Source organism: Asterias amurensis, chromosome 12 (assembly GCF_032118995.1).
Source record: "Asterias amurensis chromosome 12, ASM3211899v1".
Lineage (NCBI taxonomy): Eukaryota > Metazoa > Echinodermata > Asteroidea > Forcipulatida > Asteriidae > Asterias > Asterias amurensis.
This window is the reverse complement of record NC_092659.1, coordinates 4,677,538-4,692,433: the sequence shown is the minus strand read 5'-3', so window position 1 is coordinate 4,692,433 and position 14,896 is coordinate 4,677,538. Positions and strand designations below refer to the sequence as shown.

Sequence of the window (14,896 nt, the reverse complement as noted above, 5' to 3'; positions counted from 1 at the left end):
TCATACGCACGTATCATGTACCCCAGCGCTACCTCGTCGGTCGATGATCGTCGGGTCTACCGTCTTGGCCATATCCAACAGCCTTACTGTCTCCTGTATACCCTCCAGATCATCCTCTGTGTCTGTGGGTGCCATGGGGGCAGAGAAGCTGTGATGATCCCTCGGAGTGGCAGGCTGCTGGAGGAGGCGACTCTGCTCGTTTGTTCCATCTTCGATGTCGTCGTCGGACTTCTCGATCAGGGGGTCAACTGGAAAATTGGGAAAGAGAGAATATTTTATCAACTGGAAGCGGTCGCTGTAAAGGAGAAGACAGCAACTACGGTCAAGTTCTTGATTACGAACAACCAATAAATACTATTGACATTAATTTTAAGAATGAATTGGCCCTCCCTGGGGTTAAAAATCCCCAGTAATTGCCTGGGGTTTTACTGTACCTTGGCCTTGGCTTGGTAGTGTGAAACAGGCTCTAGTCCTGCCTTAATTTGGTTTTTGTTGCAGAAAACAGAAATATCTCCTGCATTTTGCTCAGCTCTTTCTGCTGAGCAACTGTGAGGATGCACTTGGTGATAGGCTCTAAAGGGTAACTGGTAGTCATGATCCAGCTTGACTTTATCAATAATTGATCCTATTACTAAGCGGGTATCCCACTGAATAGATCAATCGAGGTCGCAGCAATCAGTTACCTTCTAGAGTCTATCTCATTTGCAGGCGTGTGATTACTCAAGATTTTTTCCTGATTTCAGGAATTTACTCAAAACCTCCCAGGGCCTTTAAATTTTTTTGAAAGAGGAAAAGCAGTCTCCAAAACAAGACGGAAATAATCCACATTGAGTTCAAACCTTTGGTTTTGGTGATACACAGAGGCTGTAAACCTCCTGAATTGTAACATATTGGAGGCTTTGAGTTTAGAATTAAAGATGCTATGTCAGATTTTTGGTCGATTTGACCCAAGGTATTTTGATGGGGGTCAAGAAAGTTACAAGCTTTCATTTGAGCCATTGCTCGAAAAAGTCCGCCAATTATTAGTAGCAGTGAAATAAAGTGCTCAAAATTAGTTTTTGTCGGGATCCCGACAATATATCACATGACCAATTCTTATGTGTTTTATAAGAAACGTTTTAATTTTTTTTCCGTTAGAGCGGGTGATACTCTTTGAAATACCATTCACTCAAAAAAATCAATTTTTTAATGTTTGAGGCCAAAAATCTGACATAGCATCTTTACATTTGTAAAATCTCCCTGCAGTTGGTGTCGAAAACGGAGAATAACAACGAGAAACATAAACAAGACTCCACTCACTATGAATGACATTTTCTCTCGGCTCTTCGGGCGCATGGACCTCGGCCTCTGGGCGGACATGTCTTCGTGAGCTGGTGCTGCGACTTATTCTCTTGGTGTTGTGTCGACGTTGGAACGGCCTGAGTGGGGATCCCATCTCTTCTTCTTCTTCCTCTCGTTCATCGTCTGCCTCCGCGATGCAAGACGTATCCGCATGACGGACGCTTCTACGTCCGTACCTGAAAGCGATCAAGACATGGGTGCGGTTGTGAATGGATTGCATTCCTCTTGATGATAATGAATAATAACTACACTAGGTGTTCGGCTATCGTTCAGTGTTTGACTCAATGAAAAGAGTGTTGGTAAAAGCTCATCAAAATGCAAAGAAACCAAAACGAAAATGTATTCTTGATGTGTAATATGGTACATGTCAAGCATAAAAAAGCCATTAAATAATGCCTTTTCAAAGCATTTTACATGCCCTTCCGGTTCAGACAGGTTAAAAGGTTATTGTCTGCATGCATGCAAAGTTTCAACTTAATTCAAGCTTCGCAGCTATGCTTTTTCTTGCGGACAATCGACATCAAGAGGAAGAATAAAAACAAAAACAAAAACCCCAAAAAGAACAAAAACTAAGAGTTGTACGGGTTGTTGCTCGAACACCTAACAAAGAGTTGTTCGGGCTATTGCCCGAACACCTAATTGGTTCTTATATGGCGCTTAAGGGCGTCTCAAAGCGTTTCCAATATTATTGCCGCTGGTCACTGGGCCATTTAATTCATTCCTTAAACCATCTCAGCTACTGACTACTGACAACTCATCTTAAGATCAATCTTAGTGCTCTTTGAAACCGCCCCCAGTTGTTACTAAAAGGTAGAAATGGCATTATATCAAACTACTTTTCAAATATTTGGATCCTAGTTTCAGACTTTTTTGTCAGCATTGTCTCTCACCCCTGCAAAATCTTACTCGATTGCTTCATTACTTGGTTGTTACTTACCCACTATTTGATCTCGACAAGCTCCGCTGCTGATCCGAATTGTTGGCATTTTGGTCGGCTGAGTCGGCACTGCGGACAGACCCACGACGGCGAGTGCTGTTACGACGACTTGAACTCTGACGACTGGAGCTGCGACGAGACGTGATGGTGGCTGTAACAGAAACGTCAAGAATGAAGAATTATCAGTGTATGTGATAATACATTGGTATAGTAGTGAAATAATTTTTACAGCAAAAAAAAAGACTCAGATGGAGCCGTTTCTCACAATGTTTTATACTATCAACAGCTCCCCATTACTCATTAACAAGTAAGGTTTTATTTTGAGTAATTACCAATAGTGTCCATTGCCTTTAAGTATGCTAGCCCAATCTGGTCATAACTTTGAAGAAACTCTTTACCTTTCCTCGTGAGACGACTGATGATGGAGCCTCGCTGCTGGAACGGGGACGTGATTTCCATCTCCTCAAATACCTGAGCTCTCTGTCCTGTCATGACCGCTAGATCATCAGTAAACTTCACACGGTCTGCAAGAGTTTATCCCAAGAAATGTACATGAGTCAGAGACTGAGGGAAAAGTCTCACGAATTTCCAAAAAAATCTACTCCACGGTAGTAGAATATATTGCAAGACAAGTTCTCAAAAGAATGCATTAATCTACCCAGCAAGTAGATACATGTATACACATTGTCAGCAATAGGTCCTATGGCAATTAAATAAACATAATGATTAAAAGCTCCTTACATGAACAATTCGTAAAGATTTTTCAAAAATAAATCATGTCTGTCTTTGTTCTATTTGTCAGTCCGTTTGTTCTTGTCCCCATTTATTGTCTGTCCCCAGGGGTCGATTTCACAAAGAGTTAGGACCAGTCGTAACTTAGGACTAGTCCTAGGAGATATACAAATTGCATGTATAGTCCTAAGTTAAGATGAGTAACTGGTCCTAACTCGAGATAAGACTAGTCTTAACTCTTTGTGAAATCCACCCCAGGCATCCCTACATAAGCCTCAGCTTCCAGATGATGCCTCCATACTCTATGTATTTATTTTTCTCACCCTCATTAAACAGCTTTGTTTATTGGTTATTCCTTTAAAACATTGTTTGTACTCTGTTTTCATGAAGTATTAAAATAAATATAAGTTTGAATGAATGAATAAATAAATCAAATCAAAATAAGAATGTTTTACTTTGAAAACGGATGTTTCTTTTTGCCAAACAAATACTTTGAAGACCACTCTTGATCAATAAACTCCAACCACCAGGAGCTGCTTGTGCAAAAGCCATACTAAAGACTTTATAGGCAGACGACATGGTGTTACCGCGCTGTCGGTGAGGGCGCTGTTCGTTATGGAGGGTTGTGTTTTTGTTCTTCGTCTGTCCGTGTGCTTCAATTTGTCATCGTATTGTCGTCTTTTGTGTCAGTCCCGCCTTCAAGCGCCCCCCTTTTTTCCCCCCCCTTTTTTTTCCCCTTTCTTCACAGTGGGATGGGTGGTTTTTAACTATGGGGTGGGTATTAGGGGACATTCTTTGTGGCAGGACGGCTTTGAAGAGGTGTGGTAGAGGTGTGGGTCACCTGTTCCTCCTAGCCACTCACTGGCTTGGTATCTTAAGCTATTTTGCTTCTTTGTTTCTTTATGTATCGATTTGTATATTTATATTTTTTATGCCAGTGTAAAGTCTAATAAAACTAAAAGTAAATAAAATAGACATTGATACCTCAACCTGCAAGGCCTCAAATTCTTATAGAATGGGGAATTGTTTCTGAACAGACATTAGAACATGAAAGAGAAAAACTTGTAATACCTCTTGGGACGAACATGTTGTCTCGTAGATGGCGAAGCTCGTTCACCAACTCCAGCATGATCTCTGACTTGCACTTGGTTTGCGGTGTGTGGGTAGCGCGTAGTTTCTGTCCCACATAGCGTTGTAGCAGCACCTCATGCTCTGTCTCGCAAATCATTCTCATCATCTACACGTTTAAAAAAAATAAAAAATTAAAAACTTTAAAGACAGTTGACACTATTGGTAATTGTCAAAGACCAGTCTTCTCACTTGGTGTATTTCATCATATGCATAAAATAACAAACTTGTGAAATTTGAGCTTGATTGGTCGTCAGAGTTTTGAGATAACTATAAAAGAAAAAAACACCCTTGTCACACGAGTTGTGTGCTTTCAGATGCTTGATTTCGAGACCTCAAATTCTGAACTTGAGGTCTCGAAATCGAATTCGTTGAAAATTACTTCTTTCTCGGAAACTACGTCATTTCAGAGGTAGCTGTTTCTCACAATGTTTTATACTATCAACCTCTCCCCATTACTCGTTACCAAGTAAGGTTTTATGAAAATAACTATGTTTAGTAATTACCAATAGTGTCCACTGCCTTTAACATGTTTAAAGGAACTGGACACCTTTGGTAAATGTCAACGACCAGTATTCTCACACTTGGTGTATCCCAAAAGAAATAAAAAATATGTGAAACTTTTTACTCAATTGGTCATCGAAGTTGCAAGAAAATAATGAAAGAAAAAATACCCCTGTTGCACATTTGTACAAAAGGCTTCAGGCCTGAAGTCTTTAATTATTTGAGTGACAAATACCTCTTTCTCAAAAACTTTGTTACTTCAGAGGGAGCCATTTTACACAATGTTTTATACTATCAACAGCTCTCCATAGCTTGTTAACAAGTAAGTTTTTATGCTAACAATTATTTTGAGTAATTACCAAAAGTGTCAAGTGCATTTAAAGACCATACAAAACAAAAATGAACATGCAAAGCCCTGTCCTTCTATCGGATGTTTTGGGGGGTTAATGTTACTAGACCCATTTGAGAATACTACATGTACCCATTCCTACCTTGAATGCAATAAATGGCTTCAGCATCACAAAGAGTGGAGTACGCACAGTGATGACAAAATCCATGAAGCTCCATAGAGCTAAACCACCTGTAGATACACACAACAAATTCAAACATTAGCAAGATTTCACTCTTGGCTTAAAGACACTGAAAAGTCACACTATTGGTAATTGTCAAAGACCAGTCTTGTCACTTGGTGTATCTCAACATGCATAAATACCAAGCCTATGAAAATTTGAGGGTTTTATAAAATCTTACCCATCATTCCTGAACCGAGTTCCTTGACAGCTGAAGCAATGCGGAACCATTCCCGGGATAACTGGCTCTCAAAACAGACCATCATCATCTTCAAACCTGCAGGAAAAATACATTATTATTTTTATTGTTATTATTATATTTGCAAAAACAAAACCCCAGTACCTGACAAAATTTCCAAACATACCCCCCCCCCCAAAAAAAAAGAAGGCGGCGGTCTCTATAAAAAGAAGCGGGCAGGGACGCTAAGCATCCCTGGCCTTAACTCACCTAAGAATCCAGCCTCGTATAGTGAGTCTGGAATGACAGAGTTTGAGTCTCGGTAAGAGATACTCGTATGACTCGGCAGGTCTGTGAGCGATGAGTAATGATGCTGCTTTGGGGGGATTCCCCCACCACCACCACCACTCCCAGGCGCACCAGCAGGGCGGGGCTGACGCTTGGGTGGTAGGAGGGCATACAGGATCATGGTGAGTGCGAACGAGATGTCTGATGGTCGGATCTTGGGAGAATCTATGTAAGAAGGGAATGTAAACCAATCAATCAATAAATCCATCCATCCATCAATGAATGAATGAATCAATTAGTCAATCAGTCAAAACGTTGATTTAGCTGTAACTAATTAATTGTCAGCTTCAAAGCTAGTATACACTGGCTATTTATATGTGCACTCCAATTTCAAAGACTGCTTAGAAACCTGGAAATATCGTATTAAAGATGCTATGTCAGATTTTTGGCCGATTTGACCCCCAAATTTTGATTTAAAATTCAATAGGTATTTTGATGAGGGTCGAGAAAGTTACAAGCTTTCATTTGAGCCATTGCTCGAAAAAGTCTGCCAATTATTAGTAGCAGTGAAATAAAGTGCTCAAAATTAGTTTTTGTCGGGATCCCGACAATATATCACGTGACCAATTCTTATGTTTTTTAAGAAACGTTTTAAATTTTTGTCATGGTTCACAACCATTAAAAGTAAAAGTTAAACTTTTTTTCGTTAGAGCGGGTGATACTCTTTGAAATAACATTCACTCAAAAAAATCCATTTCTTAATGTTTGGGCCAAAAATCTGACACAGCATCTTTAAGGGTAAAATCTTAATAGAATACCGCTACTACCAGCTCCAGAACAATGTTCCCCTTTCAAGACGAGGTCTCGGCAACATATCAAAGATCACTGATGTCATTAAATGGATTCTGTAATTCTTTTTTCCCTTTTCCACCATGCTGTACATATGAATTTGCTTATGTGTTAAGATGTAACTTCAATCCAAGTATCTCGACCTGGTTTTTTAAAAGTCTTTTCTTGTCTTTTGATGAATTTTAAAGTTTTCTGTGTTTTTGTAAATTCTGTAAATTTTGTATCATTTCGAAAAGTAAAACAAAAGGTCAATTGATGAATCACTCAATTAATCTGTCAATAAATTGAAAATTAATGTGGCTTTTTACAACAGATTTAAACATCATGGGCGTGAGCCGTTGAGTCCAATTGAAGACCTTCAAGTCCAGGGCCTGACATACAGCTAGAGTTTACAAGGGTTGAACACGGACTGACCTTTTCTCCCACAGCCGACCCTCAAACATAGAGGCAGGACGAGGTACAACAAGATGGTCTCCGTCCGTTCTGCTGAGTTGAAGACAGGTGTGCCTCCGAACACTTGCTCCAGGGTATACAGGTCCTAAACATGGGAAAAATAGTCATTCCTAATCTTAGACCGGTGGTCTATTATAGCATAAATCAATCCTGTGGCAGCAGCAGCTTCAGGTAGCTGTTGGTAGGTGACTAGGCAATTGGTAGGCGATTGGTAGGCGATTGGTAGACAATTGGTAGGCGATTGGTAAGCGATTGGCGGGTGATTGGTAGGCAATCGCTAGGCGATCAGTAGGCGACCGATAGGCTATTGGTAGGCATTTGGTAGGCAATTGGTAGGCGATTGGTAAGCGATTGACGGGTGATTGGTAGGCAATCGCTAGGCGATCGGTAGGCGACCGATAGGCTATCGGTAGGCGATTGGTAGGCAATTGGTAGGCGATTGGTAAGCGATTGGTGGGTGATTGGTAGGCAATCGCTAGGACGATCAGTAGGCGACCGATAGGCTATTGGTAGGCGATTGGTAGAGTTTGGGGCAGCCCTGGTAGGAGGCAAGTCTTTCACTGCAATAGAGACTGACTAGGTGCAAGGGATTATACATTTGCTCAAAGTTCTTTTCAAAAGATTTGCTGAAAAAAAAAAAAAAAATGTGTGTTTTTATTCCGTCACATTGCATGGGGAAAAATTTATTGTGGGTAGCTTATTCTTCTGAAGGTTACAACCAGGGCCCAACTTCACAGAGCTGCTAAGCACACAAATTTGCTTAGCATGAAATTTCTTTCTTGATAAAAACAGGATTACCAACCAAATTTCCATTGTTGTATGTTGCTTCTTACTGGTATTCAACTGGTGTTTGCTTGTACTGAAAATCAAATGGAAATTTGGTTGGGAAAACCTGTTTTTATGAAGGCAAAAATTTCATGCTTAGCAAATGTTTGTGCTTAGCAGCTCCATGAAATTGGGCCCTGCTGTAAGGACCTCCTGGACAAAACTTTCTGCAAACAGAGATAAATAAATAAACATTCGCAGGGGCTTCGTCTTGTGGAAGAAAAAGCTTTTAGAAATCACCAGTTTGTTTTGAAGCAACACAATGTTCCCACATCTTAAAAAAAACACTAAAAACAATAGTATGCTTTGTTCTTAAAAGCTTTGTTAGTTCGCTGTCCAGAAGCGAAATGTGCATTTTAACAAAGCAATGTTCTAGAGGGCCTACAGCAGGCATCTAAGCCTGCCAACTTGCCTAAAAAAAGAAGAATAATATTTTGACACTCAAAAGTAACTTAATATCAACATTTTGATATTTTGGTTTGCAAAGTGATTCTGCAATTGTGAGGACTGTGGCCAAACAAAACAAATAAATAATAATTGTCGAAATTGTTGCAACTCCTACATCTACATCTATGATAATTCTTGTCAAAGACTGCTCAGCATCTTGAGCAAGGTGAGAAGACAAATTGAAGACATTTCAGTTTTAGATGTGGGAGGAAAACCCCAGAGAATTATTCCAGGGGAAAACCCACACAGTCGGGTAGGGACTCAAAAACCCAATCCACATGGTGCCCCTGGTAGGATTTGAACACTCAGAATCATCCAAAACGCAGAAGGGATTCACAAACAGTTTAAATTTTCTCAACTTGGAACCAGCTACCTGACCCAACTTTCCTGTTTCCCCCCCCCTACTTTTAGTGAATTGTCATGAGTGACAACATTACCACCATAAACCATTCCATTCCAGATCAGCCCCCCCCCCCCCCCCCCCCCCCCGTAAAAAAAAAAGATACCCCATAAAACAAAACTTTAAAAAACACACAAAATGTCACCCTTCCCACCTTTAACATACTTTTATGTACCCATTTCTTGTACACTCAGTATCGGATACTGCACTCCATCCACCTGTTGCATACCCAAAAGGGACCGATTTGAAATCCCCTCCGGCCATTATACACCCAAGAGGGAGTGCAATCCCTCCAACCAATTTTAACCCCAACTGAAATCCCATCTATCCATTGTAGGCCGATACTTAAACTCAAAAAGTGATACCCAACGAGCACCCAAATCTAAATTACATATAACATAAATGTACCCAAATGGGTACTGCAATGAAGGTACTGCATGCCCATTGGAATCCCAATCGCGTATTTTACAAAATGTATACCCAAACAGGTATTGAAATCCCACTCACCCATTATAGACAAAAACGGGTACCGAAATCCCATTCACCCATTAAATACCCAAACAGGTACTGAAATCCCATTCACTTATACCCAAACAGGTACTTCAATCTCACCCATTACATACCCAAATGGGTACTGAAATCTCATTCACCCAAATACCCAAACAGGTACTGAAATCCCATTCACCCATTAAATACCCAAACAGGTACTGAAATCCCATTCACCCAATATATACCCAAACGGGTACTGGAATCCCATTCACCCATTAAATACCCAAACAGGTACTGAAATCCCATTCACCCAATATATACCCAAACGGGTACTGGAATCCCATTCACCCATTAAATACCCAAACAGGTACTGAAATCCCATTCACCCATTAAATACCCAAACAGGTACTGAAATCCCATTCACCCAATATATACCCAAACGGGTACTGGAATCCCATTCACCCATTAAATACCCAAACAGGTACTGAAATCCCATTCACCCATTAAATACCCAAACAGGTACTGAAATCCAATTCACCCAATATATACCCAAACGGGTACTGGAATCCCATTCACCCATTAAATACCCAAACAAGTACTGACCAATCCCTTTCAACCTTAATAGTAATCCCAAACGGGTACTGAAATCCCACTCACCAAATCTGGTTACCCTTATTAAGGAAATGACTCGACTAATGGAGAACGGGAACAGATCACATGCAAGTGAATTAGGAATCCACAAAATGAAAAAGAACTGATTAATAAAACAAAGCCAGGGAGGGAGGGGGCGGGATAACTCCACAGGAGGACTCGAGACTCGACAAACTGGCCAAGACAACTTTATGCACACAATGATGCAACAATGGAATGTACACATAGAATCAATATTGTTAAATTGGGGATGCATATATAAGTCAGCACGGTGACACAAGGCACAAGGATTGCTTATAAAGAACAAAACGATTCATTACAGACACATAAACAAACGACACCCTTAAGTCACCAAATGGTGTGCTCCATATTTGGATATCTTTGACAGAATCAGGCAGTAAAATAAGCAATCGATTTCGGAACCAAATAATTAAGCAATATCCCTTTTTTATATTTGAAATGATGGAAAATACGTCTGGCAGTGAACCTGCTAGTGTTAAAGCCATTATACACTTTCGGAACAGAAAACAAAAAAAAAGTTCACAGATTTACAAATAACTTAGAGGGTTTATAGAAGGTAATGGTGAAAGACTTCTCTTGAAAAAAGTTATTCCATGAAATGCTTTACTTTTCGAGAAAACATTAAAACAATTATCAATTCTCGTTGTCGAGAATTACAGATTTATTTTAAACACATGTCATGACACGGCGAAATGTGCGGAAACAAGGGTGGGTTTTCCCCGTTATTTTCTCCCGACTCCGATGACCGATTGAGCCTAAATTTTTTATATTAGTTGTGATACACAAAGTGTGGGCCTTGGACAATACTGTTTACCGAAAGTGTCCAATGGCTTTAAGTGATCGAAGCAGAGGAACAAGTACTGAAGTACAACTTATATATGACATTCACAGACTGACATAATTTTCTCATCAAAAACCAGAAATGATACAGAAAAACTATTTCCAATGAGAGTATATAAATCATTCAGACAATCGTTTCTGCCAGTTTGGAATGTACTTCAATTTGTGATGAATGGCTATTTTTTTGCTTGCCTATTAAATTAGTAAACAAGTAACAATTGTCAAACACACACTCCAACATGGTACAAACACAATGGTGACTCACAGATGCTTTGTTTATCTTCAGTAATAAAAAAAACAATAAAAAAATTAAAAAATACTGATCACCAATTTTAAAACCTGTAAAAAGCAGGGGGGCAAAAACAAATTTGGCCTGTTCTTTTCTTTTAAAAAGTCACAAGAGGAGAGAAATTTTTAAAAATGAAAAAAGAGGAGAAGTTCTGAGAAAGAAAAAAGAGTTAAATTCATCAAAGTTTATAAAAGTAAAAAAGAACGGCAGCGGAGTGCCAAAGCAATGGCCAATTTCATAACGCCGCTCGTCACCGCTTAGCAGATATCTCCTCGCTAAGCATGGATGGATACCTGCTAAGCACATTTCAACAAGACAAGAAAGAAAAAATAACACCAGCACAACACAGATTTGGATTGTTCAATCAATAAAATAGAAATCTCATCTGGCAAAGTTTTGTCCACTGCGGTTTTGTGGCACTGCAACAACAACAAAAAAAGGATCGCACGGCGGCGGCTTTATGAAATTGGTCTGTTGAGGGCAGCAGATGAAAGAGGAAGGGGGGTAAGGGGAGAGGGGGGTGGGGGGGGGGAAGGCTCAGCGTAACTTGCCTTGGATCTCATCCAGTACTGATGCTGATGGGGGTGAGTGTGGCACCGTTGACGAGGCACGGAAAACAAGACCAACGAGAAACGAGAGTCAAAGACAAGTGATCACGTTTTAAAAAATGCACATGGCATGGCAGTACGGTGTGGAGGGGCGGGTGGTCATCGCTCAATTGGTAAACTGCGGTACTTTGTGACTTTTTGCTCAAATTCAGCCCGAACAATAAACTTGGAAGAAGACGGGAGAAAACTTTTGGATGCTGGATGGATCCTCATTTGGAGAAGTGGGGTCTGACCGGGGTACAACTGTATCCAAACTGGGATATTCCGGTTGGTAATTAGGAATGTTGGAATGCAAGGGTGACTAAACCTAGCACCCAGCGACCCCACAAAGTCACCCAGTAGGAATTCGGATAGATCCTCATTGGGAAAAGTGGGATCCAACTGGGGTAACACTGCATCCCAGCTGGGATGTTTTGGGTGGTAACAACCCTGCAAGGTAGAGCAGAATGCAACTGAACCTACCACCGAGTGACCCCCAAAAGTCACCCAGTTAGGAATTATGAATAGATCCTCATTGTGAAAAGTGGGATCCAACTAGGGTAACACTGCATCCCAGCTGGGATGTTTTGGGTGGTAACAACCCTGCAAGGTAGAGCAGAATGCAAACGCACCTCCCACCTAGTGACCCCCAAAAGTCACCCAGTTAGGAATTATGAATAGATTCTCACTTGGGAAAGGTGGGATCCATCCAGGGCAACACTGCATCCCAAATGGGATATTCGGGTGGTAATTACCCTGCTATTAGTGGACCGCAAGCGGCCCCAATTGTCACCTACATGTAGATGGGTAAGATCCTCATTAGGAGAAGTGGGGTCCAACACCTTATCCCAACTGGGATATTCGGATGGTAGTTACCCTGCTATAGGCACACATGTAGCAAAATGCAAGGCTGACCGACCCAAATAGACAAAAGAAATGACAATTCAACAATTTTTGGCAAAAAAGTGTTTGCAAGAGTTGAGATTGTCGATATGTATTTATAAGCAATCTGTTCACCAGTTTGCCTGCCGGTGCTGCATACTCACAAGGAGTTGAGATGATTTTGAAAAGGCTAACGGTCCAATTAATAGTGCAAGTTTTACAGTGTCTAAAAGCACTTATTAAAGGCTATCAATAGAAGGCTTCAATACTTTCAAACTTGATAACTACTTTAAAAGGTAAGTTCAGTAGTGGGTGCGTTCGTTTAGCTTCCCTGGGTCGACCCTGGTCTTCCCCGGTACGTTCGAATAGCTTTGACGGGGCTCACCCGGGTCAGCCCCCAGTGCCCTGCTTGTGGAGTGGGTCACTTGGGGGTGACCTGAGGTGCATGACATCACCACGAGAGGGCGAGTTTGGTAGTTCGATTAGCTCTTGTCAGGGGCTCACCCGAGTGAGCAACGCGAAGTCGACCCAGGGAAGCTAATCGAACGCACCCATTGTTGCTGGGTTGTTTGGGGCTGTTTTGGGTTTTGGGGGGGGGGGTGTTTTGGAGTTTTTGGTGTTGTTTTCTCTCAAACTATCTCATTTTCAAACCCCAACCGTAAATTTTCTTTTTGCCGCTACACAGTTACCAATTGAGCGCTGATGATGATTGTGCTGGAACACTCAGTTAATCCATAATCAATAACTGATAATCGATTGGGTTATAAAACTGCTATTGAACAGTTAGTCTATCTCTAATGGGGGGGAAAAAAAAAGATTTTTTTTTTAATAGAGTAGTAGTAGAGTAGAGGTTATCACTTCTGTTAACTGATGCAGATGGGATACAAGTCCAGAGGTAGTTTTCAAATGCACACGCTTTTCATAGCAAAGGGGAGAGTGTATCTACTAGAAAAAACGGGCAATTTTTTTAAAAAATTATTATAATTTTTTTTTTCAATTCAAAGAATTAAAAAAAATATTGTATGCAACTGTTTTTGGTCCTCTGTATCCCTTACTGGATCTCGTATTAATTTGTTGAATTAAATTTAAAATTGTTAGTAGTCAAAATGAATTATACACGCTGACATCTCAATAACAAGACTTGTTAAAAAAAAGAAAAACCAGTCAACGTAAAAATGACAAAACACATCGTCTCTGCACAGAGACAGACGGAACCCCAAAAAACAAGACGTTGCTGTCAAAAAATGAAATTAAAAAACCGGCACACTGTGTTGGATATTCAAAAGCAACAGGATGGTTTAGAAGGCTACAGTGCGGACAAAACGGTTCACATTGGCCAGTTTCATATAAAAATATCCGTCTTTAACAAACCATACTCGTTTCAACGACAGCATGACACACTACCATGGTGAGTGCCATAATCAGACTAATGACATCAGGAGACTGAGGGGTGGGGAAAATAATTAACGGGACAAAATTATTTCCCTTCAATAAAAAAAAACCCCAAAACAATCAGTTAATATTTAGAGTACTTGAGTACTGAGTATATTTGAGTAATGTTTAAGTAGCCTTGAGTAATGAGTAAATTTGTGAAATGATCAAGTAGCCTTCAGTAGCGTAGCCGTGAGTACTGAGTAAATGTGAGTATCGATTGAGCAGTTTCAAGTAATGAGTAGATTTGTGAAATGAAGTAGCCTCGAGTACTGAGTATATTTGAGTAATGATTGAGTATCCTTAAGAAATGAGTAGATTTGTGAAATGATCAAGTAGCCATGAGTAGCGTAGCCTTGAGTACTGAGTATATTTGACTACTGACTGAGTAGCTTTATGTATGAGTACAGATGTGTATTGATCAAGTAACCTTAAAGGAACACGTTGCCTTAGATCGGTCGAGTTGGTCTTTCAAAAGCGATTGCAACCGTTTGTTATAAAATGCATATGATTAGAAAGATATTTTAAAAGTATCACTCGAAATTGCGTACGTTTCCTTTTACCTCGTCGACAAACACGATCGGCCATTTATGCGAGTAAAATTTTTGACTCCCATAAATGGCTGACCGTGTCAGTTCGCAAAGTAAAAGGAAAACCACGCAATTTCGAGGCAAATGTGTGTGGATCATTGTATTCTACTTTTAAAACATCTTTCTAACCAAATGCATTTTATAACAAAGGGTTGCAAACGCTTTTCTAAGACCAACTCGACCGATCAAAGGCAACGTGTTCCTTTAAGTAATGAGTAGCCTTGAGTACTTAGTATTTTTTTAGTAATGATTGAATAGCCATGACTAATGAGTTTCCTTGAGTAATGATCAAGTAGCTGTGACTATACAGATTTTGAAAAGAACAAAAAAATTAAGATATTCCACTACACATTTGAACCAGCGACCTACTTAGAAAGCCTTGAGTAATGAGTTTCCTAATGATCAAGTAGTTGTGAGTACAGATTTGGAAAAGAAAAAAAATAAGATAACCCACATATTTAAACC

At 40.2% G+C, this 14,896-nt stretch overlaps 1 protein-coding gene across 9 annotated transcripts in view; it reads right to left on the bottom strand.

Annotated features, from left to right (window-relative positions):
* Positions 1-14,896, bottom strand: part of LOC139944764 (protein unc-80 homolog) — a 124,577-nt gene continuing 109,681 nt past the window's right edge. For 6 of the 9 annotated variants that reach the window (XM_071941860.1, XM_071941861.1, XM_071941866.1 and 3 more), the window contains 10 exons: positions 11,493-11,516; positions 6,941-7,064; positions 5,660-5,902; positions 5,393-5,488; positions 5,134-5,222; positions 4,082-4,247; positions 2,677-2,802; positions 2,279-2,429; positions 1,300-1,517; positions 1-248 (listed from right to left, as the gene is read on the bottom strand). In XM_071941860.1, the coding sequence (XP_071797961.1) occupies positions 1-248; positions 1,300-1,517; positions 2,279-2,429; positions 2,677-2,802; positions 4,082-4,247; positions 5,134-5,222; positions 5,393-5,488; positions 5,660-5,902; positions 6,941-7,064; positions 11,493-11,516 (1,485 nt within the window). The remainder of the gene's footprint in view (positions 249-1,299; positions 1,518-2,278; positions 2,430-2,676; positions 2,803-4,081; positions 4,248-5,133; positions 5,223-5,392; positions 5,489-5,659; positions 5,903-6,940; positions 7,065-11,492; positions 11,517-14,896) is intronic. The other 3 variants (XM_071941863.1, XM_071941869.1, XM_071941868.1) reach the window with 1 other exon arrangement.